General features: G+C 40.0%; 1 protein-coding gene across 1 annotated transcript in view; it reads left to right on the top strand.

The window, feature by feature from the left end:
- The first annotated feature begins 216 nt into the window (after positions 1-216).
- LOC309511319 (zinc finger protein 862-like) overlaps positions 217-25,147 on the top strand; it is a 210,061-nt gene continuing 185,130 nt past the window's right edge. The window contains exon 1 of the mRNA XM_082186436.1: positions 217-2,799. Coding sequence (XP_082042562.1) covers positions 1,180-2,427 — 1,248 coding nt within the window. The 5' untranslated portion in view covers positions 217-1,179 and the 3' untranslated portion in view covers positions 2,428-2,799. The remainder of the gene's footprint in view (positions 2,800-25,147) is intronic.

Raw genomic sequence — 25,147 nt, 5'->3', positions numbered from 1 at the left:
TTTGTACCCATGCACAATGTTATATGTTGTTTTACTGCTAGGCCAACAGAAGGGGTGCTCAATTCTTCTGCAATGGTGTAGAGACATCTGCAACCATTTTGGCACTGTTGCAAGACCGCAGAGAACTATAATGATTTTTTTTAATGTATTTGTAACAATCTGACATCTAGATCTTATAATACAGTCTCGAACAAGTAATTGACATGTGGATATAAACAGGGATGCACATAAGTGGTGCGCAGGTGCGCATGCGCTAACCAATTAAACAATGCGTACCAGATGAATTGCCGCAACCCTCATTTGCGTACCTAAGATTTGGGGATAGATAGGTGCGCAATCTGTGGTGTTGGATAGGCCTCAGAACGTCAAAATGTCCAAGAAGCAAGCTCCATTAAGCAATTATTTTGGTGTCCCTCCACCTCCAAAGAAATGCCAGACTGAGTCTGAACCGCAAAAGAAGCGCGTGTTCTCTGAAAAGTGGCTGCAGGAGGTCAGTTGGCTTCAGACAAATGTTGAACGCACAGAGATGTGGTGCAAAATATGCCGTGGAAATCCCACTCTGGCGGACAAAACCGGCGCTTTTTATACAGGTACCAAAAATTTTAATCACCCAGCGTTTGATAAACATGGCAATAGCAGAGAGCACCAGAAGATAGTTCAAGCAATTGATAATGAAAACAGAAGCAGCCAGGACCAGAGGCCCAGTGGTACACTCGACAAATGGAAAGGAAAACTGAATGAAGAACAACATCGGGCACTGTGTAATGTTTTTCTTTTAGCCTTTCACAAAGCGAAACATGCACGTCCCATGCGTTCATATGAGGAAGATATTCCGCTTCTGAAGAGGCTTGGAGTTAATGTCGGGAACGCGTATCATTCTCGAGAAGGGGGGAGCCGCATCATCCAGTGCATCGCACAGACAATAACTTCAGATTTGAGAGAAAAACTGCAAGCAGCTGAATTTTGGGGTGTGCTCTTCGATGGATCCGAAGATATAACAAAAACGGAACAGGAAATCGTGTACATTGTTTCTGTTTCCAGCAACGGACATTTCAGCTCAGATTTCCTTGGATTAATTAATCTTGGCGCCAATCGAACAGCACAGGATATAGTGGATGGACTTGTGCAACTGTTCCACGCGTGCAGTTTAACGGAGTGGAAGACAAAGCTGGTCTCGGTATGCACGGACGGAGCCGCCGTCAACGTTGGAATGTACAACGTCAGATGGTGGACATCGGGGATTCCCTTGTGCATATTCTGTGCACCGCCCACACCCTGGAGAACTGCGCCAAGTCGGCTGATCGCGCAGTCCCATACTGTGAGTTATTTAATAAATCCGTAGTCCAGTCGCTAAGCTTTTACTTAAAGAAAGGGGGTGCAAAACGGATTGCACAGCTAAAGGTCATATGTGAGGAGAAAGGCATAGCTTTTGCCAAATTAGGAAAGTTTCACAATATCAGATGGTCTGCGTGGAGACAGGAGACTCTTTTGAAAATATGGAGAATGTTACCAGCCATCCAGATTCAAGTGGCAACAAGTGATGACATGAGCCTGAAACATATCTGTACAGAGCGTTTTTGTTGTTTCCTGGCCAACATTCTAGATATTGGAAACATTTTACAGGTCACCTCCCTCAGGTTTCAGCAAGAGAAACTAACAATTGGTGAATGCAAAGATGAGCTCATGGTTGCTGTTGGACAGTTTACTCTACTGATGGAGAGTGAAGGCAAGTACAGGAAAGAGACTGGGTCACATGCTGATGCTGACAGGGACAAAATCAATGTATTGAGAGCTCTTATTCATGAGTTTGAATGCAGATATGAATCCCTAAAATCATGTGATCAGTTTTTGATTTTTGATCCTACAACTTGGCCTCTTGAAATGAAAGATCTCCACAGTTTTGGCAACACAACTCTCAGTAACATCCTTGAGAAATATGAGGCCAACTTGTTTATTGACAGAGATTCCACTTTAAGAGAGTGGATGCGTTTAAAGCAAGCTGGAAAACGTTTGGCAGCCTCTTCTGTGCATGACCTGGTCAATGTAGTGAAGACAAGCAATCCTGACAGTTACTCCAACATTCAGAAGGTCCTTCTCTTGTCTCTTACACTGCCCTTGAGCAGTGCAGCATGTGAAAGGGGATTTTCACATTTGAATATCATAAAAAACAAGTACAGATCCCGCCTATCGGACTCCCGCCTCTCATCTCTAATGCACATTCTGTTCTCTAAGTTCACCATGGAGACCTTTGACCCGAAAGCAGCTGTTGACTTGTGGATGCAGACAGCTAGTCGCAGGCTGAACCAGGGAGAAAGGAGTAGGCCTGGTGCATCCACATCCACTGCTGTTTGTGAAATAGAGGAAGACAGTCAGAACGAGAGTGAAGATGATAATGATGAAGATGATGATGATGATGACATTCCGTAAGATAACAGAACCTTCAGTGCTTTAAGATAGTAACTCTAGTAAGCGCTTTAAAGTTGTCATTTCTTTGGTTTTCAGAGTTAGAAAAGCAGATATTTGCACATTTAATTTCCAGAGCTTGAAACAGTTATGTTATTTTGAAAGTTACAAGGTTTTAAAGATCAGACATTCTGTTGCACTTCTTCTCTTAATTTTCAGTTGAAATTAAAGTTCATGTGAATCATGTCACATTATCCATGCATCCCTCTAATTTGTTCCTCCTGTGAGGTGGGTTAAGGAAAAAAATGCATTTGAAAATGTGAGGACCAAGCAACAACCCCAGGTTCTCCCCTGAGAACAAGACCAAAAATGTTATGTGCACCCCTGGATATAAATGTGTTGACTTGCACTCAGGAAAACATGGAATCAAGTCAGATCTGCTTTATGGGGTTTGTGTGTTGTCAAGTGTTCGACAGATAACTGTATAAAGCTCAGAATACGTAAAGAAGTGCTGTGCAAAAGATGCAGTCCATGATTTACACAATGTTTGCACAGCACTTCTACACTATTTTCCACCTCTGCAGACTCATCAGTATAACACTTGAGGACATTGAAATGCTTTGAAACAGATCTGTCTGATGGATCTGTGTTTCTCTGTTTGCGAGTTCTCCCAGGCTGCTTTGAATTGATCACTTAAGTACTGCACAAGTAAGGTTATGAGTTGCTGGATCTGTTTGCTTGCCACAGAAATTGAAATTTCTGCATTCATTTAAATTTTAGGATATGTGGGTCGGCCTACTCCACCATGTAACCTGGGAGAACTCTTGGGCTCTAGGTAGCTGCCATCACGGTCCCCTTGTAGACCAAGGGAAAAGGACTGGATTGAGCCTAACTCAGAAGCCCATCAGAAACTCAGTGAACTAATTCTTGACGCTCGATGGCTCAAGGATCTGCATTTCAGGTGAGTAAGACTGTTGTTGCCAACACATTGCATGTGTGCACTGTTTTGGAAATGGTTAAACTTATCATTTTTTGTTTCCCTCAGATCAACTACAGAACTTGAGTCTTTCCATAATCACATCCTCATGTACGCCAGCAAACGTTTCTGCTTCACACATGAAGTGTACAGTTCACAAGTCTTTCTTGCGGCTCTCGACTACAATCACCACATCAACAGGGCACCAAGGAAAAAACAAGATGGCACTCTTCAGTAAAATGTTCCAAGCTAATCTATGCATGATGTTCGGTTTGGTCACAGGGGGAAATGTTATGGAAAGTATTGACTGACAGGCAGGGGTTATTAGTTGAAGCACACATACCTTGGCTTCAAGGCTCACGACTTCAACTACTTTTGGAACAACGTCTATTGCCATACACCATATTTTACAGGAACACAAAACTGTGCTTGTTGATCTCAGGAATGTCAATAAAATAGATAGAGCAATATGTTGGAAACATTGAAATATTAAGATGCCCTCACACGCCCCTTTTTTTTTTTTTTACAGATATGCAAAGCTTTACAGCAAATGGTCCCGGAGATGGCGCCTGTTCTCCATAAAGGACAAGAAAGACTACAGTTACATCACAGAGTTACAAGTCGATATTGTACGGAAGATGTTGGCATCCAATACTACGGTCGTCTGGCGTAAACTAGTTATTTTAGATTATAAAGTTATAAATATGGGTAGCCTATTTTTCTTACAAAAACCATGGCTTCGCTTCAGAAGGGCTTTATTAACCCACTGGAGCCGTGTGGAGTACTTGGAAGAGCCAGGACATTTTTTGATTTAACTCTGATTGTATTCGTCTGAAAGAAGAAAGTCATGTATACCTAGAACGACTTGAGGGTGAGTAAATCCATGGGCTAATTTTCATTATTGGGTGAACTATCCCTTTAATGCAATGCTAATCAACATAGCTTGTAGAATTTAATAAATAATATATTATCACTCTGTGTTAAGAAGCAACATGAAACCACAGAAGTAATTTCAAACACGACTGACATGTATTGTGATTTGGGAGCAAAACATGATATTAAACTCATAAATTGTAGTGTTTGACTGTATGCTAAGCAAACATACTAGCGATTTTCTTTTTTCAAATTTTGAAAAGAAAGTCCAGGTAAGATTCTTTGAATGTTTTCATTTGAATAATTTCATAATTGAAAGCAAAGAAGGTTAAGTGAGATGTCTGATAAAAAAAGAGAGATTTACAATAGTAGGGGAGAGCCGGGACGATTGAAACGCGGGACGGATGAAACACTGAGATTTCCTTGAAAACCACTCACGTCAAATTTCGTAAGCACGTACAGCACGCAAAGCCTACCATACCCGCGAAAACATTTCTTCTTTACGTCGTGGCGTTTTGGAGTTAAATCCGCAAAGCTGTTTTTGAGTGCGGTTAGTGAATTCTTTCGTGTGGTACGTTTTTTTGACTGACAAGTTGGATTTATTGTTTCATGTGCTATTGTAATGATAATACGGCAGGTGTATTAGTACTGCAACACACCCTTAAGTGTGAAATATCAGAGTTTTTTAGTTTAAGGGCAAAAGAGGTTTAAATGACAGGAGGCGCTGTCGGGACACTTGTTTCAACCGTCCCGACCGCGCCTCCTGCCAGTTAAACCTGGTCATAGCCTATACTGTTCATAGAATCATATACTGTTCCTAGACTTGTGTTTCTTTTAATGCAGATTAATTTTCAATTATGCAACACATGCTATCTCTGTAATAATCATCAACTGTCCAATCTTCAATCTTCAATAAATTGTATTTATCGTCTTCTGGTTGACCTCGTTTTCTTCATAATAACAGGCTATTCAACTAGCAAACACTCAATATGACTCAAGGAAGAAATGTAAGAAAATTAATTGTAAACGGATTTGTCTATCTTCGTCAAAATAGCCTATTAGAAAGATTACAAAATGAGCATAGGCTTATCGCCTATTGTTTATTTTGCGACAGAACAAAAATGGTTAAAATGAAACTTTAAATGAAAATAAATTACAAAATATGTTTGTAACAATATGTACATAAGTTACTTGTCAGGTATTGTTCACAAAAATAAGCGGTAAAGCTTTAGATTACAGCCCAGAAAGTACTGCGTAATTAAAATGAAAGTACAGTATAACTTTCGGTAATTAAAGTGTACCTATAAAGTACTTACGTGTAAGTATAGGGGAACAATATGTTAAGTCTTGGGAATAAAGGTGTAACAACCAGGAAAATACTGCGTAATTAAAACGAAATTACAGTGTAACTTTCGGTAATTGGGTCATTCCTGGGATTCGGTAATATTTCAACTTGGACTTTTTTAATTTTTGAACTACATATGATTACATTTCTAAATACCCCACATTATTAGGCACATATCAAACCTTCAAAAAATCATATTTTCCCATCTCAGGCATTTAAGACTTTTTATTATTTTCAGTTTTTTTCAGATGTGTACACCTTTTATTCTCAACCCCGTAACGGACAAAATTGAATTAGTTTAAACAGGATTTTACACAAAACTTGTTATAAAACAAACATCTACCTACTGCTCATGTGTCCCTCATACCAATTCAATGACTTCAAATGTAACATTTATGATAATTTTCACATTTGTATGTGATGGAAGTTACAAATATCCAAATTGTTTGTCCATGGTCTCTTTATTTTAGTAAGAAAAAATGTAATTTAGATGTTTCACTAAAACCACAATTTTACTGTGTTAGCCCTTAACATGTCAGGTGGTAATCAGCAAGAAATGCTTTAATTTTTAATGGTCTTCCTTATTTTATTTTCCAAAAATATTAATGTGACAGGGTTGAGAATACTGTGATGGGGTTGAATACTGTGACAGGGTTGAAAGGACACATTGGCCTACTTTTAATTTGTATTTGTTTAATACGAAAATCCCTCTTTGAGACTCAAACAAAACACTATTTTATTTTAGGCAACCATGTAATAAAGACATAGTCATATTTAGTTTTTTAGTTTTTACTTTATTATCTGAACTGCAGTGAGAATTTAAACAAAGAAAACTACTGCAGACAGTACGGTCGTTAGTAACTTCCAAATATTTTTGGTAAGAAAAAACAAAAATAGATGACCAAACAGAACCTTTTATCAAATGGGCACAATAGGTAAATTCACTAGTGTCTAAAACATTCCTCAGTGCTGGAACATAAAACAAAACTGCCGCAGATAATGGCAGATTTGAAGGCCAATCTCTTCCGGCTGGCCTCGTAGAGATTCTGGCAAACCGTCCGGCGCCTCAGGAGAGGGAAGCAGTGCCCTACCAACACGGTCTACAGTGGAGGTGGGCCGCTGTTGACCTCAACTGGGGATGTCGTCGGACGGTGGGAGGAATACTTCGAGGATCTCCTCAATCCCGCCGTCACATCTTCCATTAAGGAAGCAGAGGCTGAGGGCTCAGAGGTGGACTCGTCCATCACCCAAGCTGAAGTCACAGAGGTAGTCAAGAAGCTCCTCGGTAGCAAGGCACTGGGGGTGGATGAGATCCGCCCTGAGTACCTCAAGTCTCTGGATGTTGTGGGGCTGTCTTGGCTGACACGCCTCTGCAGCATCACGTGGCGGTCAGGGACAGTGCCTCTGGGATGGCAGACCGGGGTGGTGGTCCCTCTTTTTAAGAAAGGGGACCGGAGGGTGTGTTCCAACTACAGGGGGATCACACTTCTCAGCCTCCCTGGGAAAGTCTATGCCAGGGTACTCGAGAGGAGAATACGGCCGATAGTAGAACCTCGGATTCAAGAGGAGCAGTGTGGTTTTCGCCCAGGCCGTGGAACACTGGACCAGCTCTATACCCTCTCCAGGATGCTGGAGGGTTCATGGGAGTTTGCCCAACCAGTCCACATGTGCTTTGTGGATTTGGAGAAGGCATTCGACTGTGTCCCTCGCGGCGGCCTGTGGAGGGTGCTCCGGGAGTATGGGGTCCGGGGTCCTTTGCTAAGGGCTGTCCGGTCCCTGTACGACCAAAGCAGGAGCTTGGTTCGCATTGCCGGCAGTAAGTCAGACTTGTTCCCGGTGCATGTTGGACTCCGGCAGGGCTGCCCTTTGTCGCCGGTTCTGTTCATAATTTTTATGGACAGAATTTCTAGGCGCAGCCAGGGGCCGGAGGGTGTCAGGTTGGGGACAACACGATTTCATCTCTGCTCTTTGCGGATGATGTTGTCGTGTTGGCCCCTTCAGACCAGGACCTTCAGCATGCACTGGGACGGTTTGCAGCCGAGTGTGAAGCGGCTGGGATGAGAATAAGCACCTCCAAATCCGAGGCCATGGTCCTCAGTTGGAAAAGGGTGGCTTGCCCACTTCAGGTTGGTGGAGAGTTCCTGCCTCAAGTGGAGGAGTTTAAGTATCTTGGGGTCTTGTTCACGAGTGAGGGAAGGATGGAATGGGAGATTGACAGACGGATCGGTGCAGCTTCTGCAGTAATGCGGTCGATGTACCGGTCTGTCGTGGTGAAGAAAGAGCTGAGCCGCAAGGCGGAGCTCTCGATTTACCGGTCAATCTACGTTCCTACTCTCACCTATGGTCATGAGCTTTGGGTCATGACCGAAAGGATAAGATCCCGGATACAGGCGGCCGAAATGAGCTTTCTCCGCAGGGTGGCTGGGCGATCCCTTAGAGATAGGGTGAGAAGCTCGGTCACTTGGGAGGAGCTCAGAGTAGAGCCGCTGCTCCTCCACATCGAGAGGGGCCAGCTGAGGTGGCTCGGGCATCTGTTCCGGATGCCTCCTGGACGCCTTCCCGGGAAGGTGTTCCCGGCGCGTCCCACTGGGAGGAGTCTCCCGGCTGGCCTGGGAACGCCTCGGTGTGCCCCCGGAAGAGCTAGAGGAAGTGTCTAGGGAGAGGGAAGTCTGGACATCTCTGCTTAGACTGCTACCCCCGCGACCCGGACCCGGAGAAGCGGAAGAAGATGGTATGGCATGGTACATGCTCTAAACTGATTTTCTACTCTCAACTTATTAGTTATGATTTTGGTAATAATATATTTACTGAAATTAAATTTCTAAATTGAAATCATTGATTAAATTAAATGAATAACTCAACCCTGTCACAAAGTTTACAACCCCGAAACAATGACATATGTGACGGGGTTGAGTGTGATTGGGTTGAGTTTTTTTGCTCAAAATGGCCACTGCTCTTAATGTGGTGTAGAAGAGTGGGCCACATGGCAGCCAATGAAATAAGTATATTTTAGATTTTTATGGATTAAAATAAAATTTTGAAAAGTCATCATTTTCCATCTTAATTGTATGTGATGGGGTTGAGTTGTTAAGCTTGACAGTACCCTCCCTGACTATAATACACCTCAAAAAATGAATAAAAAGTGTGATATCACTCATCTTCTTCTGCACCATGCTGTTGAAGAGAGCTGAATGATGCAACTTCCTGTGAATGATGTCACATATGGGTGGAGTCTAAATTATTATGGGTGGAGAATGGTTGGCGTGACGGGGTTGAGTTCAGACTGAGGGACGTAACTTTATAAGTTTTTTTTTTTTTTAAATATCTTGATTTTTATTTTTATTTTTTTTTCAAAAGCAAAGAACACAAATAAATACTTGCATTATTGCCGAAAATTATAGACACTGTGGACATTTTATTAATTATTTTCCAAGTACAAATTCAGCGAAGAACCTCAGGGACATGACAAAATGCTTGCTGTAAGACAGAAATAAGATTTTTTTTAATGATTACAATTATTTAAATGCAATAATTATTTGTATTCATTATAAAGGACATACCAAAGTATTGTGAAAAGCTTTTAACATTTCATTTTGGTGAACCACCACTTTCAAAAATCTAGGGGACTGAAATATTACAGAATCCCAGGAATGACCCAATTACAGTGTACCTATAAAGTATGTACGTGTAAGTATAGGGGAATTATATGTAAAGTTTTGTGAATAAAGGGGTAACAACCAGGAAAATAACTAATTATTTAGGCAAATTATTTAGATTATTTAAGTATTTTAAAATCTTACTTTTGGGAGCAATTTAGCGAGTAGGCTACATACACTGCACCTTTTTGTAATAATAGTGTATAAAAATACATAAAGGCTTTTTTTAAATTGCGGGGTACATATCAGTGCATTTATAAAGTAGGCTAATTTGTTGTTATTGCAAAGGTGCACTGATTAAGTTTCAAGGCAAGTAAAACTATTGCAACTTTTAATTTTTTTAAATACTAGGAAAATATACTCTTGTTCCATGTAGTTACAGGGTAAGTGTGACATTGCGGGCTGTAAATTAAAGTGGTGCTTCTTACCCTCTTGTTTCATGTAGTTACAGGGTAAGTATGACATTGCGGGCTGTAAATTAAAGTGGTGCTTCTTACCCTCTTGTTTCATGTAGTTACGGGGTAAGTACAATAAAAACATACGTACACACACACAATCTGATATCACTTGGAAAACTTTATTTGAAAAACAACTTATTTCAAAACGGATTTACAGCAATTTGTTTCTCTTGCTTGGTTTCCTCCTCCTCTTGTTCCTCTTCTTCTTTTTCTTTCTTTCCACTGATGAATCTTAAGAAGGAATCCCATGACATGTCAAGTCAAGTCAAGTCAAGTCAAGTTTATTTGTATAGCGCTTTTCACAATACAGATTGTATCAAAGCAGCTTCACAGTATTAAATTAAAATTATACAACAAAGTTTGTTTCAAGAGGAATTTATTGATTGATAAAATTAAATTAAATATCCCCAAAATATCCCCAACTGAGCAAGCCAAAGGCAACAGTGGCAAGGAACCGAAAAACTCCATCAAGTGACCTAATGGTGTCCTAAAACTCCATCAGGTGACCTAATGGAGAAAAAAAAACCTTGGGAGAACCCAGGCTCAGTCGGGGGCCAGTTCTCCTCTGGCATTTATGAGCTAGAGGCCGGATTGTAGTTTGAACTGTAGGATTATATGAATGCCTGGCTGAAGAAATGCGACTTTAACCCTCTGGAGTCTGAGCGTTTTTTTGGGCCCTGGGGGTGTTCTGACATGCTCTGACATTTGTGCTTTTTTCAGTTGCTTATAAACATATTAATGGCAAAGGTGTAAATTCACTCTATATAGCACAAACAGGACTACAATAATATGTGAGCCACATGTATGTACATGTTTTCATTTTTGAGAGAATAATGTTTATGCGTGGTTATCGAAAAAACTAAAAATTAAAATTTTTGAAATAAGACCACAAAACACATACTAAATATGTGGCAATAAGACTTTTGACTTATGGATGTCGTCGCCTATAGTTTTTTCTTCAAAATTATGTGAAAATAGTCTTGCTTTATCGTTCACATAAAACCATACATTGATTTAAATTGATGTAAAACAGGTTTTGCTTGGAAAGCCAATATGCGAGGGGGGCGTGAACAAGGAGTGGTTTACACCACCCACTCTGCATAATGATGAGCCATTCACTCAGGTGTGACACTGACTGAGCCACAATGCAAGGACAAAAGATATATTTAGAAGAAGACTTATATTGACCATTTAAGATTTTGCTTACATCTATCTTGTAAATATGTTTTGCTATTTTATTAAAATGGTTACAATTACAACAATAATTACAATTTCAACAATATTTCAAGTGTACTCTTTCTTTGTAAAAAAAAATGATTATAGGCCCTACATTTTATCTATGTATTCATTAGTTTGAATATAACCAACATTGGAACAGCTAACATCTTAGTTGATGACTTTATTTTTGACAAAAATAGTATTTTATATATAGAAATGGCTAAACAAAAGCTTATTTGATGTGGCAGTATATTCTACAGTAAAAACTGTACCCAAATCTGGTCAACAAAATGTTGTCTTTCATATTTCGTCTGACTGTAACGTTGTTTTCATGAAATATTAGGGCATATTGTTAATTTGCAGTTTAATACGTTGCTTATACAAATAGCCTACATTTTATTTCAACATTCAGTCGATGTTTACTTATCTCAGTATAGCAATACAGTTTGCTAAAACATCATCATTCATTCACACACGCGATTTAAATTTAAACTGTCTTTGCCAGCTGTGGTAAACAGCGCGCATTCATGCCGTTTATTCATTCATAAACAGAAACCCACGTGAAGAAATTCACGTGAGAAGGAAAAAACTTACTTGTATTCCTCAGCTCGCTCCTCGATATACCCGCACTTCTGAGGGACGTACATTTTCCATTAGTATTATTCCTCACAGCGCTGCAAGACGGTGTAAACAAGTAATGATCTAAATAAACTTGTGTGTTTTCTCGAGCTGATGTGGGCGTTCACAGGATTGCCTCAGTCATTTGCGTTTGAATAGCGCGCGCTCTCCGTGGGCGGGGCCGATTATAACGTAATGAGATGAGATGAGCTCGACTGGAATCGCTCTCTTTTAATACAGATTTCACAAGATGAGAATAATTGTTTTTTTATATAAATGACTTCATTTAAAATAAGAGAATTCAAGCTTCATGCCTGTCTGTCTGTATGTCTGTTTGACTGAGTATTCGCTGAGTTATTGTTAATTTTCGGACGCGTTTCAGAATGGACTTCACTGGCAGAGAGAAGGCAGAACTCGCTTCGTGTTTATTTTTCTTTATTTGGCAAAAAGCACAACACTTTGTTTTTATTGTGAGTATACACAAAAATAATACACATTTAACAGAATCGATTGATGTATGAAACTCCTATGGAAAATCAAAGTCAACAGAGTATTTATGAGTTTCTTTTACACTAATAAAAAAAAAGCGAGCTGGTATCGCCGGCGATACCGTAGACCTCAGGGGGTTAATCTAGTTTTAACATGTCTCTTGCTATTCTGTATTATGTGTTAAAAGAAAATACAGTACAGAAATGTCCTCACCATTTACATGTATACGAATTTCCTTCTTCAGATTAACACAAACAAAAGTTTTTAGAAAAATAAATAATCTCTGTGAATGCATATAATGCAAGCTCATGTGTTCCTAAAAGTTGACAACAGCACATACAACAATAACTACAGTAATCCATACGACCCCAATGGATGAATCAATGTCTTCTGAAGTGAAACGATAAGCGTTTGTAAGAAAAATACCAAATATTAAAATTTTTTAAACTGTAGACTATCGCTTCCGACCAACTGTCACCTGCGCGTTCATGAGAGGGTTGAGTAAGTTTACGCTTGACAATTTAAAGCGTGACGTAAGCGCACCGAAAAACCGAATGTCGAATTATTATTTTTTTCATGTTTTCATTATTGCTTACAACAAAATACAAACAATAACAGATAATAATAATAATGAAAAACAAACCATGCAGAAGAACAGACACCAGTTCTCGCGCGAGTTTCACATCAAACTCCCGCGAGGATGCAATGAACGCTTAAAGCTTCACCAAACGCGAAGCCATTCAAGCCGACCCTATGAAGCCGACTCTCATGCACTCGCTGGTGACAGTTGATCGGTAGCGAAAAGATGAGTAAATTATGAGAACATTTCTGGGTGTACTGTATTTTCTTTTAATACATAATACAGAATAGAAAAAGACTCCTTCTTAAGATTAGGCTAATCAGTGGAACGATAGAAAAAGAAGAGGAGGACCAAGAGGGACAAAAAAGGACAAAACATGCTACTTTCTGTCAGGACTTTAGTATTTGAAATGGAAAGTTGATTTTTAAAAAATAATAAAGAATAAGTGTAATATGTTGTAAATCTGTTTTGAAATAAGTTGTTTTCAAATAAAGGTTTTCCAAGTGATGTCAGATTGTGTGTGTACATGTGTTTTTATTGTACTTACCCTGTAACTACATGAAACAAGAGGGTAAGAAGCACCACTTTAATTTACAGCCCGCAATGTCACACTTACCCTGTAACTACATGAAACAAGAGGGTAAGAAGCACCACTTTAATTTACAGCCCGCAATGTCACACTTACCCCGTAACTACATGAAACAAGAGGGTAAGAAGCACCACTTTAATTTACAGCCCGCAATGTCACACTTACCCCCAGGGCTGGCGCGTCCATATAGGCGAACTAGGCAATTGCCTAGAGCGGCACTTTTGTAAGGGCGGCAAAATGTGTGCCAATCGGGAATGAACAATTCACAAAATAGGCTATATGATTTGCTGAGCTGCCGCTGCGCCGCCCTGCGCCGCCCCGCCCCGCGCCGCCCCGCCCCCTGCTCTCACGAGTCATGACTCATGACTGAGTGATGGGAAGTTCGGATAATTTTACTGACTCTCTTGTTCGATCTCGTTCATAAAAATGAACGAATCTTTATTTGAGTCATTTCGTTAATTTAAGTGGCTTTAAATGTTACACAGCCAAAATCCCCGATCACATCCACCTATAGTATATGTATATATTTGCTTCCTCTTGGCCTAAAGTGTTCCTGCAACGGGAGTGTTCTCTGGCTAGAGCGCAGAACAGCGGAGTTTGTATCAAACACCTTAAAATGCACATATGTAGGTCTGAGAAATCAAAATTTTCGCGGGGGAGCATGCCCCCGAACCCCCCTAACTGCCTCACATTTGAATGTGTGTGTCTGTGTGGTAATATGGCCTGGACTGAATTTTTTAACCAGTCTGCCCCCCTGCATATAGGCCTAAAATATACATTATTCTCTGTATCGAATCATGTTATCTTGTTACCCAGCCCCTGATGTTTTTGGCTCAGCCCCTGGTGTTTTTAAAACCTAGAAACGCCCCTGGCTATTAGCCTTTTTACCCGTTATTATAAATCTAAATTAATCTCGATTTTAATTTAACTTAATTTCGTTTTTCTTTATTTAAATTTAAAATTTTGTTTTTTCTTTATTTAAATGTTTTTTTTATTTATTTAAATTTCGTTTTTTCTTTATTTAAATTTTACATTTAGTTTTTTTCTTTATTGAAATTTTGTTTTTCTTTATTGAAATTTTGTTTTTCTTAATTTAAATCTACCCTTTACTGTGTCAGTAATTTGTTAGTCAGAAAAATATAGACTACCTTAAAGTATTGCTTAATTTAGACGTGTGTGTGCGTTTTATATTGCTAGTGCAGCGCGCGTCAAGTATATAAGCCCTGCCCGCTTGAGGTGCGCCGCTTCCCGCTCGCGGTGTTCTGTAGTTTACTAAAAGTTTATTAATTCTGAACGTGTCGTGTCTCGCGTGTCCATCTATATTGCACCACCAAATGCTACACTGCACTCCCTTGTGAAGTCGATTGGATGAACGGTTCTCGAAATAATCAAAATGCAAACGGACATATAGACACATAGAGATTCCTGCCTTTTTTAGAGAAGATGTTCAGCACCCTCTCGAAGCTTTGAATATTCGATGTTCATTACTACCGAAGCTTCGAAGCTCAAAAAATGGTATTCGGACCAGCCCTAGGGGCGGCACAAATGTTTTTCGCCTAGAGCGGCAGAAGTGCACGCGCCGGCCCTGCTTACCCCGTAACTACATGAAACAAGAGGGTAAGAAGCACCACTTTAATTTACAGCCCGCAATGTCACACTTACCCCGTAACTACATGAAACAAGAGGGTAAGAAGCACCACTTTAATTTACAGCCCGCAATGTCACACTTACCCCGTAACTACATGAAACAAGAGGGTAAGAAACACCACTTTAATTTACAGCCCGCAATGTCATACTTACCCCGTAACTACATGAAACAAGAGGGTAAGAAGCACCACTTTAATTTACAGCCCGCAATGTCATACTTACCCTGTAACTACATGGAACAAGAGGGTAAGAAGCACCACTTTAATTTACAGCCCGCAATGTCATACTTACCCTGTAACTACATGGAATACTTAGTCTAAATAATTTGCCTAAATAATTTGTTATTTTCCTGGTTGTATACCCAAAACTTTATTTTTTTTATTTTTTATTTACCTTTATTCCCAAAACTTTACATATTATTCCCCTACACTTACACGTACATACTTTATAGGTACACTGTAATTACCGAAAGTTACACTGTAATTTCATTTTAATTACGCAGTATTTTCCTGGTTGTTACACCTATTCCCAAGACTTTACATATTATTCCCCTACACTTACACGTAAGTACTTTATAGGTACACTGTAATTACCGAAAGTTACACTGTAATTTCATTTTAATTACGCAGTACTTTCCGGGCTGTAATCTAAAGCGTTACCAAATAAGCATTAGATGAATAGTTGCCGTTTAAACTGTTATGTTTCATCCGTCCCACCCGTGTTGCAATCACAACTACCGTAGCACAACTACCGTTCAAAGTCAAATTTTACTTAAATCATTCTATATTTGTAACGAATAACACATGATACTAAGAGAACACATATGTGAGTTGTTAATCACAAAAAATATATATATATATATATATATCTGTAACCTTATCTTAGAAAACAGCATTTATCTGAAAAGTGTTTCAACTGTCCCGGCTCTCCCCTATGAATAAAAAAGTGCCAGTGAAAAAAATAAAATAAATAAGTGGGGTAGGCTATGGTTAACATGTTAAATTAAATTCTCTCTCTTTCTCTCTCTCTTTTCTTTTTTTTTCTCATTCTACCGAAAATGTGCTGCGAGCCCACTGTTGCTATAGTAACGAACTATACTTTTACATGCATCTGATTGACAGATAAATCGAGTTGAGGTTTTTTCAGCTTTGTACAAAGTTTGCTTTGTACATTTAGTTTAACTGTATTGTTAAAGAGGGCGAGCTTTACCATTTAATCGAACTGTGTGCATGTATTTTAGACACTTACATTGTTCTTGCTCTGTCCATGCAATAACTGCGTCCATGTTATGAGCCGAGTTTTTTATTTACTTAAACTTCTCAGTGCTCTGGTATTATCAATGAGATGACCCATTTCAGGAGTTGCCATAATTAAAATTTAAAATCAGAATATGAGCATAGCTCACTTACATACACTTACTCTGTTTGGAAATGAAAAATGTATGTGCTGGAAATTAACAAATTACAGTCCAGCACGAGTGTTAGGATATTTCATAATTTTCTGATTTATTTTTTGTTCCTCTACTTTCTCAATGTTCAAGGAAACTTCACTAGACAGCTCTGTCTGCTCTGACTGTGATTTGAGTAATGAAGAAAGATGATTTTGTTTGTGTTTCACCATCCTAGAAGGTTTAGCAGGATTTTACCATGCTGTTGAAAAGGTTTTCCATATTGTTGTGATTATTTTCATATCTGATATTAAGTTTGTCATCATTATTGGTTATTTGTACATTGTATTATCTAGAAGCCATCTGTGGACAGTCCGATCCAGCCATCCAAAACTGATTTGACTAATGAGGGAGATATTTGGAAGTGCATTTCTCCCTCAAAGAAGGTTAGTGCTTCCATGACTACAACACTTTTATTTATAATTCGTTACATTTATATAGCGCTTTTTCTGAGACCTCAAAGCGCTTTACATAGAAGGGGGGAATCTCCTCAACCACCACCAATGTGCAGCATCCACTTGGATGATGCGACGGCAGCCATCTTGCGCCAGAACGCTCACCACACACCAGCTTACTGGTGGAGAGGAGACAGTGATGAAGCCAATCAGTACATGAGGATGATTAGGAGGCCATGATCGACAGAGGCCAAGGGGCAAATTTGGCCAGGATGCCGGGGTTACACCCCAACTCTTTTTCGAAGGACATCCTGGGATTTTTAATGACCACAGAGAGTCAGGACCTCGGTTTAACGTCTCATCCGAAGGTGTAAAATGGTGTAAAAGTCTCTGAGATGCCGAGAGGCTGAGATGCTTTTCAAAATATTTATACATAATGACGGCATATCAAAATTTGGATTGCATATCCAAAATATACCCATAGAACAAAAAAATATATGTCTAGGAGGACATTTTTACTTTCCTTATTGTGTGTGTGTGTGTGTGTGTGTGTGTGTGTGTGTATTCTTTTTGCCCTCACAGGACACTGGCAAACACAGTGACACTACATCGGACAACGGTAATGCTGATGCTGACCTCTTTTTTAGACACAAGCTGCCAAGACATCCATGTTTTGTTTTTATTAATAGCCAAACCTGGAGTGGCCTAAGAAAAAAACAAACTCAATATCAATTCAGAGATCTTCAATGGACAAAAGTTACTGCCAAAGGCATAGAGTCAGTGCACCCCTACTGTAGCATTGCCTTCAGAAGACACCACGTCAAGACCAAGGGGTCCAAACGAAGGGGAGCTCTTTTCCACGGTCTGGGGTACTGCACATTTGCAGACTATCCTGTCTGTGTTGAGGTCACTGTAACAGATGAGAGTACCCTAAAAGCAGCAGTCACATTTCAGGGAGATGAAGTGTGCCACAGCCTGGAAGAACTAAGACGGAGTCCATACTCCCAAGGGCTCAACATTTACAAAGTCTTGAAAAAAAATCAACAGCATGGTGTTCGAGTCAGAATGTAGAGATAATGCCCCTACACCTGCCGTGCTGAAAAATATAGCATGGATTAGCAGAAAAAAAAACTTGCCGGCATCTTAATGAAGTTCTGAGTCTTGAGAAAGATGGTGAAGGAGAGAATCGATTCTGGAAAAATTCTCCAGAAGGTGCTCCTGCATCCTCGAGGAGTGATGCTGTGGTCACAAAGTTCATTACGACTGTTCCACCAGCGATGTAAAACAGATGTTGTATACATTGATGCCACTGGAAGCATCATACAAAAGAAAAAAGGGAAAATCAGCTCCATTTTACATCTATGAGCTAGTTGTAAGACATCCAATTAAGGGTGCTTCTCCAGTTCCTGTGGCAACGTATGTAACTTGTGACCACACCACCTCTTCTGTGACCTATTTTTTGGAATCATTCCAAACAGACTACTATCGGTTGATTGGAAAAACTTCACAGAGGAGACCAGTAATGATCATGTGTGATGGGTCCCTCGTTCTACTTCAGGCTGTTTCCCTTACTTTCTGCAAAGCATCTCTGGGCCAGCTGCTCCAAATGTACTACGAAGTAGTCACTGGAAAGTTGAGGGATGAGGAATTGAATATGCCAGTTCTGCACCATTGCTTGAGCCATGTCATGAAGAATGCCAAAGTCTTCTGTAAGAAACAGTAAGTGTGCACTAATACACCTGCTGATTTCCTTAAATTTCATAAGCAATAGATCAAACACCATATACTCTGTACTTATTAAATTTTAACTTATTAAACAACTGTACAATACAATACTTGCATGAATGAATGAATGAATGAATGAATGAATGAAAAATCCAACAAACCCCCCCCCCCCCCCCCCCCCAAAATTGTATAGGTTGAAATACAAATATTTAAATCAATTAAATGTATTACAGGAGATTTGGGCCGCCATGGAAGAGGTCCTGCATACCAAAATCTCTCAAAGACATTTGAGTGATGTAGTCAGTTGGACACACAGGTCTGTGCTTCATTGTTTGTACAATGCATCTGATCTTTAATACCTCTTTGACCATTTTCAAAACAGAAATGTATGTTGTGTACATTTTGATTTTTAGAATTACCCCAATGACAACAAAATGCAAGGCATTATGGAGAAAAGCCAGTGGACCTGAAACGTGTGCGCTTTCAAAGACGCCGCTTCACACGGCTGGATGATTTCGTCCATATTGATCAAATATCCCATAATGCCCTGCTGAAGGAGTTTTCAGACTCTACCCGCAAGAAAAAAGTTAGAGTAATAATTTGTCTCCAAAATATTGAATTTATGGCTAACTTCAACTATTAAGTAATCATGTTTTCAATAATGTTTCCAAACATATTTGTAAATGTAGACACACAGGGTAGGTAGATGTTGAGCGTTGGAAACATTGAAGGCGGTCTAAGAAAGGCATTTATGTATCACCACTACTAAAGGTCTTCCCCTTCAAGAAAGCCAAAAAGGATGATGTTAATATATTCTATAACTTAGTACGATACAGTCCAAACTACTCAACAACAATTTTTATGAAATACATAATGTACTGTTTTTATTTTTAATGTTGCCCACAGTTCTGACCAAGAAAACTGGACCACAGGCCCCCAAAGGCAGTGCCATTACTTCAATTCTGCACCCCCAACATTGGCTCAGCAGTGATGAGATCGATTTTGTGTCTCACCTTCTTGCAAGGGAGTACAATGACATTGATGGATTTCAGTCATCTCTTTTGTTTAGTGTTTTACAAAGAGGAGGGATTGTGGGTACTCCGACCAGGCCATTTGTTCAAACGTTACACACAGGGGGAAATCACTGGGTGACAGCAAGCAACCTCTTTGCTGGTAAAAATTAGGTTTGCATTTATGACAGCCTCTCAACAATTTTAGACACCAATACTGAACAAACCTTATCATGGATGTTAAGGCCAAAGGAAGACCAATTTATGGTTATGATTCCTACTGTTCAGCAGCAAACCAATGGCAGCAACAGTGGTTTGCTTGCAATTAGATTTGCATATCGTCGCTGTCGGGCGGAATCCTCGTATCTCCAAAACCATTATTTTTCAGGAAATTAAAAAAACTGCATATTTTTTGAGTTATTAAACATTGTATCGTTAAAGTTGGTATTATACCTTGTATTGCTATCATATACTGTTGTATACCAACATTAACACAACATTTTCCCAAAATCATGTTTAATCGGAGATACGAGATTTATGACTTGGGAGCGGGGAGATACGAGGTTACGCTGTCATTGATTAGAATGGTACGGACACAGACGTCGCTGCTGCCAGCAGTGTTCATCAATGTCTGCGGTCGCTGACAAGAGATAAGGCTTTAAGAGCTATTCAAATCTAATGATTGTGGTTACATACATCTTCCTAAACTCCATTTTAAACGTTTAAGAGACATGACTGATGCAATACCAAAATATTAGGCTGTCTAAAATAGGCGGAGATTAATCTGCACGCAAACAAAATCGGCGGTCGCGTTGAGCCTTTTGACAAGAGAAAAGGCTTCAATAGTTAATCAAAGCTAACGACTGTGGTTACATACATCTTCGTAAACTCAGTTTTAAAGGTTTAAGAGCTATAAGTGAAGCAGAACAAAAAATGATGAGCTGACTAACGTTAGCAGTCTAATAACGTTAGGTGGAAATTTGCCTAATCTGCACGCAAACTTACCTCCGTGGCTCACGGGCTTCCTTCTGCACCAAAGCATTACAGCTATCGATTTTTAACAAAACAAGCCGACTCAATTGTATCTAACCTAACTATTTTCACTCATTATTGTCTAAAAAACAGACAGAGTTATGCAAAGATAGGCTTACTGGCGCCAGTAGACCCTTTTTCTCCCATAAATAAAACCTGCTACTTGGGGTATTTTACATGCACAGTGCCAACTTCGAGTCAGTAAAATAATAATAAAAACAATAATTTAATGCTGGTATCCAAAACATTTAATTCAATTCAAGTATTATATTAGATACATTTTAAAACTTCAATGCACACGTATAATAAGTCTAGTAATAATAAGCCTAGTAATACGTAGACATTTAAAATACATCAATAACTGATATCATAGTTTAACACAGATAAAATCAGAGTTAAGGCTTGCTTTACGTGTTGCTCGACGAGGGTTTCTTAATCGTTGCGAGTTTCAATCCTGAGGAGACAAAATGCCGCGAGGCTCCCGCCCCCCGCGGAGTGAAGAAGAGGTGGAGTTACGAGGATTCTCAGACAGTTGAAGTGTCCAATGGAGTTACAAGATTTGCTCTCAAGCTATTTTCAACACTTTAGATTGGTTAATAATTTGTAAAAATAACAGAACCACGTGGGGACTGACCAATAGCATCGATACAGTTTCAGAAAATGTACATAGACACGCAGCATTGTAATGTTTCTGGGATTCTGTGACCTTTGTTTATAGTTTTGTCTTGTTTCTATTTCCTCTACTCGGACTGGATTTCCTCCATGTGTGTATTGTTTTCTAATTAGCCTATTTTTGTTTAATCCCTTCTGTTTACTCTCCTCATTGTCAAGTTTTGTTCCTTGTGTACTGTAATGTATATTTTTTTCTAAATCATCTACGTTCTTTGTCTTCTTTTTTTTTTACATTAAAATATATTTAAATCTTACAGTGAATGTACAAAGTACAGACAGAACAGCATGTTTTATCACTGTACACGTTTTGTAGTACCCCAAAATCCATGAGTAAAATGTTTTTAAATGTCTCCGTGTTCAACGTCTCACCTGGATTGTCTCCGTGTTCAACGTTTTCCGCCTGGATGATTATTGTCTCCGTGCTCAACGTTTCCCGCCTGGATTGTTTCTCGCCTCTGGTATTCCACGGATCTATTGCTTGTCACTCTTTCACCACCACCGGGTAGCCCATCAAGGTCCCTGCGCCACTCTGCTGCCACCGTGTTTGTATATTGTCCTGACCTGACTTTCCTGTTTATTTCCAAATAAACCTTTTACTTGCATCTTGCGTCCTCTATTGATTCGTGACAGAACAATCTGACCAATCATGGATGCAGCAAGTGAATCAACGGTCACCCTGGAGGAATTCATCTCTCGCAGTATTACATGAATGGATGCACAAGAAGAGAGTCTTACAGACAAGGGTCGGGCGGTGCACGCTCTAGTGACGCAGGTGTCCGAGCTCACCCAACAACTCCAACATCTGAGAGGTCCCGCTGCGCCACCCACACCGCCAGTTCAACCCACACCACCGGAGCCGAATCTTCAGCCAGAACCACGCCTACCTGTTCCTGAGGCTTATTCAGGAGAACCCAGCTACTGCAGAGCCTTCCTAACGAGATGCTCCATGCATTTCTCGCTGCAACCCAGGACCTTCAACAATGAACTGTCTAAAGTGGCATTCGTTCTGACTCTACTGACTGGAAGAGCGGCATTATGGGGAACGGCGGTGTGGGAGAACCAGGATCCATGCTGCACCTCGTTCCAGGCACTCTCAGAGGAGATGAGATGAGTGTTTGACCAGGTGGTAGCGGGAAGAGAGGCGGCCAGGATACTCGCCAACCTTCGCCAAGGAGATCGCTCCGTATTAGACTACTCCATCGAGTTCCGCACCTTGGCGACAGAGTGTCTTTTTCTGTCACGGTATAGAGAAAAGCAGACAGATGTAACATAAGGCAGGTCACCCGGTTTGCTGTTGATTAAATTAATGAGATTACCCTGTGATCAAACCCCCTCTTCTAGTCTGGGACCTAATCAACTTACTGGAATCCCCATTTACAGACACCTCCATTGTCTTAAATCTTCGCCGCGCAGGACGTGCAGACCAAATGGCACCAACCAACGCGTAACTCATTGACTGCCTATCTGAAAACACAGATCTCTTACGGCTGGATCAACAAAGCCCTCGGTTTTAACTGTGGGGCGAACATCCGCTGACCAATAAAGCAATCTCGGGAGAACCCCCTAGGGATCTCTTAGACACTGATTTACACTTCAGAACAACAAGACTCTGTCCGAACAAATGTCCAAACCATGTTAATTACATCATTTCTAAAAACGCACACACATAGTCTCTCAAACCCGCGCTCGAGGACAAAAGTTCAGCGCGCGGTTGTGAACTCTCAGCCTGGATCACACACACTCACACAGAGACTCACTCTCATTTCCGGCCACATGTGTGCAAAGTTATCTTTCTAAATGTTTAAAATGTATTTCTTGAAGTGTTCCGTGGTCTCCATACCTAAAATACTATCTATATAAACTGTATTTGTATGTAACCAATTTGATGTGTGTATAAATCACGAGAAATCATGTATCTGAGTGTTATAGGCTCACAAAAGTATCATTCGCGGTATTGTTTTGTTCCAAAGAACCCAACGGTGTTGAATCTTTAACACAAAATATCAGAAGATGCATTCTTTCATTAATACTGGGTTTATAAATGTTCATGAACGAGTTTATCTCGTCAGTACACAGTCAGAGAAGGCGTGTACCGTTGCAAAACGTAAGGAGTTGGCCACAATGGTCCTTCCAGACGATTGGTTCACGCACGCCAGGAGGCGGAGGCTTAGCACCTTCAAAACACGGCGCGTCCTCTCGTAGTTGGTAGCAGTTCGCAAGAGAGAGAGAGAGACCCGCCTCCTTCCTTCTTCCAAGGAACCTTCCTTTGCTTTTATTTTCGTTTTCTATTCTAAGTCTTTCTTTTCTTGATAGTTTACCTCAGTTTGATAATTTCTTACAAACCAAAGAAAACCAACTTAAGGCTAAATCATCTTCGGCTAAGTTGATCGCTCTGAGTTACATTCGCAACGAGCTACGCCTTGACGACGCACCAGACCACGTGTTCCAGGCTCCTTTGAACACCACAGACGCATGAAACGAGGGCCTAAATAAGCGAGTACAAGTAAAGTAAAAAAAACTTCCATTCTTAAATTCGCAATCTGAAAGAAATGCTGTTTAAGTTGTCTAATAATTACTAGAAACTGTTGGGGTCTCGGTGTGAAGGAATGTTGTAAACTGTCTGTGCCTTTCTTTAAATTTCCTCATTCATTCTTACACCCACACGTGCTCTCAAACCAACACACACACACATACACGCACGCGTCCTAGGAAAACATACGCACATGCTCTAAAACACACACACACACCTCCCTTTTTACGCTACCATCTTACACACACACCTTAAACTCTCTCATTCACACTCTCTCCTTTAAACTCCTTTTAAACTCTCTCTTTTAAACTCTCTCACTTTCTCTTTCCCTCTCATATATTTTGTTTTATTTTATGTTTTATTTGCGATCGTTTATATTATTTGTTTGTTATGCATATTTACTCTCGCGTGATTGAAATAGTACCTGTACTCTTAGTTGTTTGATTAAAATCCTATAATCTTTGTGAATTGAATCTGTCTCATATTGTTTCATTACTGAAATCCCTGAAAGTGTGATCACCTACCAGCTCTACCCCTTTATTTTACTATTAAACAATCTAAGTTGTCTAAGACACGAAAATAATCATTCCTTTGTGGCCACAGGAAAGTTATTTGTCGTGTTGAAGACAATAGGTTTCTGTTCAGAAATCGTACATCCGATCTGCCGGACGGATGGCTGTATGATAAATGAGAATTAACCTCTATCTAAATTTCCCCCAATTAAAATATAATTCTATCTACTTATATCAGTAAATTCTACGAGTAATCGTAGAAATTATTGATATACGTGAGGTCTGACCTATTCCCTTGTTGGAATAATTCAATTTGTGTAAACGGCATATGCATATTCATATCTTATGAATATTATCTCTCATTTGAGCTAATAAATTCCCTAAACTAGAGGCATTGTCGCTACACAGGTGAGTAATTCAAAAACAGGGTTTTATTGAACAGAGGCAAGGAGTGGAGCAGCAGAGATGACTGGTGAGTATATACAGTATATATGTAGAAGAATTGGTACTGGATGTGGAACTTAGCTGGCTGCTAATCTTGATCTCTAGTTTGTAGATGGGGACCGTGGATATAGCGGGCAGATGGCTGGAGATAGAAGACAGATGACGGAAGACAGGATGCGGGTGATCGGCGATGAAGTACAGGTGTCTTCGAGGTAAGTAGCACAGGTAAGTGGTTGAGTAGAGTCTGTGTGTTCACATAAACACGAGACCAGACAAAGAAGTGAGGGGGAAGTGTCTCTTTATAGTGAGCGTGGTTGATGAAGTGCATGTGCGGTGAATTAGAACTCCGGGGAGAGTGAACGAGTGGGCAGAGCGTGCTGATCAGGGGTGCGTTTCGTACTGTCGCAAAGTGGTCGTTTAATGACGTCACGCACGTGGTGGAGTAATAACTTCTCTTAATGAATCTGTTTGAGATTGAATTAACGCTAGATGTTTTCTAGCTAATGCTACATGTCATCTGAGGATTAT

The sequence above is a fragment of the Leuciscus leuciscus genome, assembly GCF_965113295.1.
Source record: "Leuciscus leuciscus genome assembly, chromosome: 1".
NCBI classification, from domain to species: Eukaryota; Metazoa; Chordata; class Actinopteri; order Cypriniformes; family Leuciscidae; genus Leuciscus; species Leuciscus leuciscus.
This window is presented reverse-complemented; position numbering and strand designations above follow the sequence as displayed.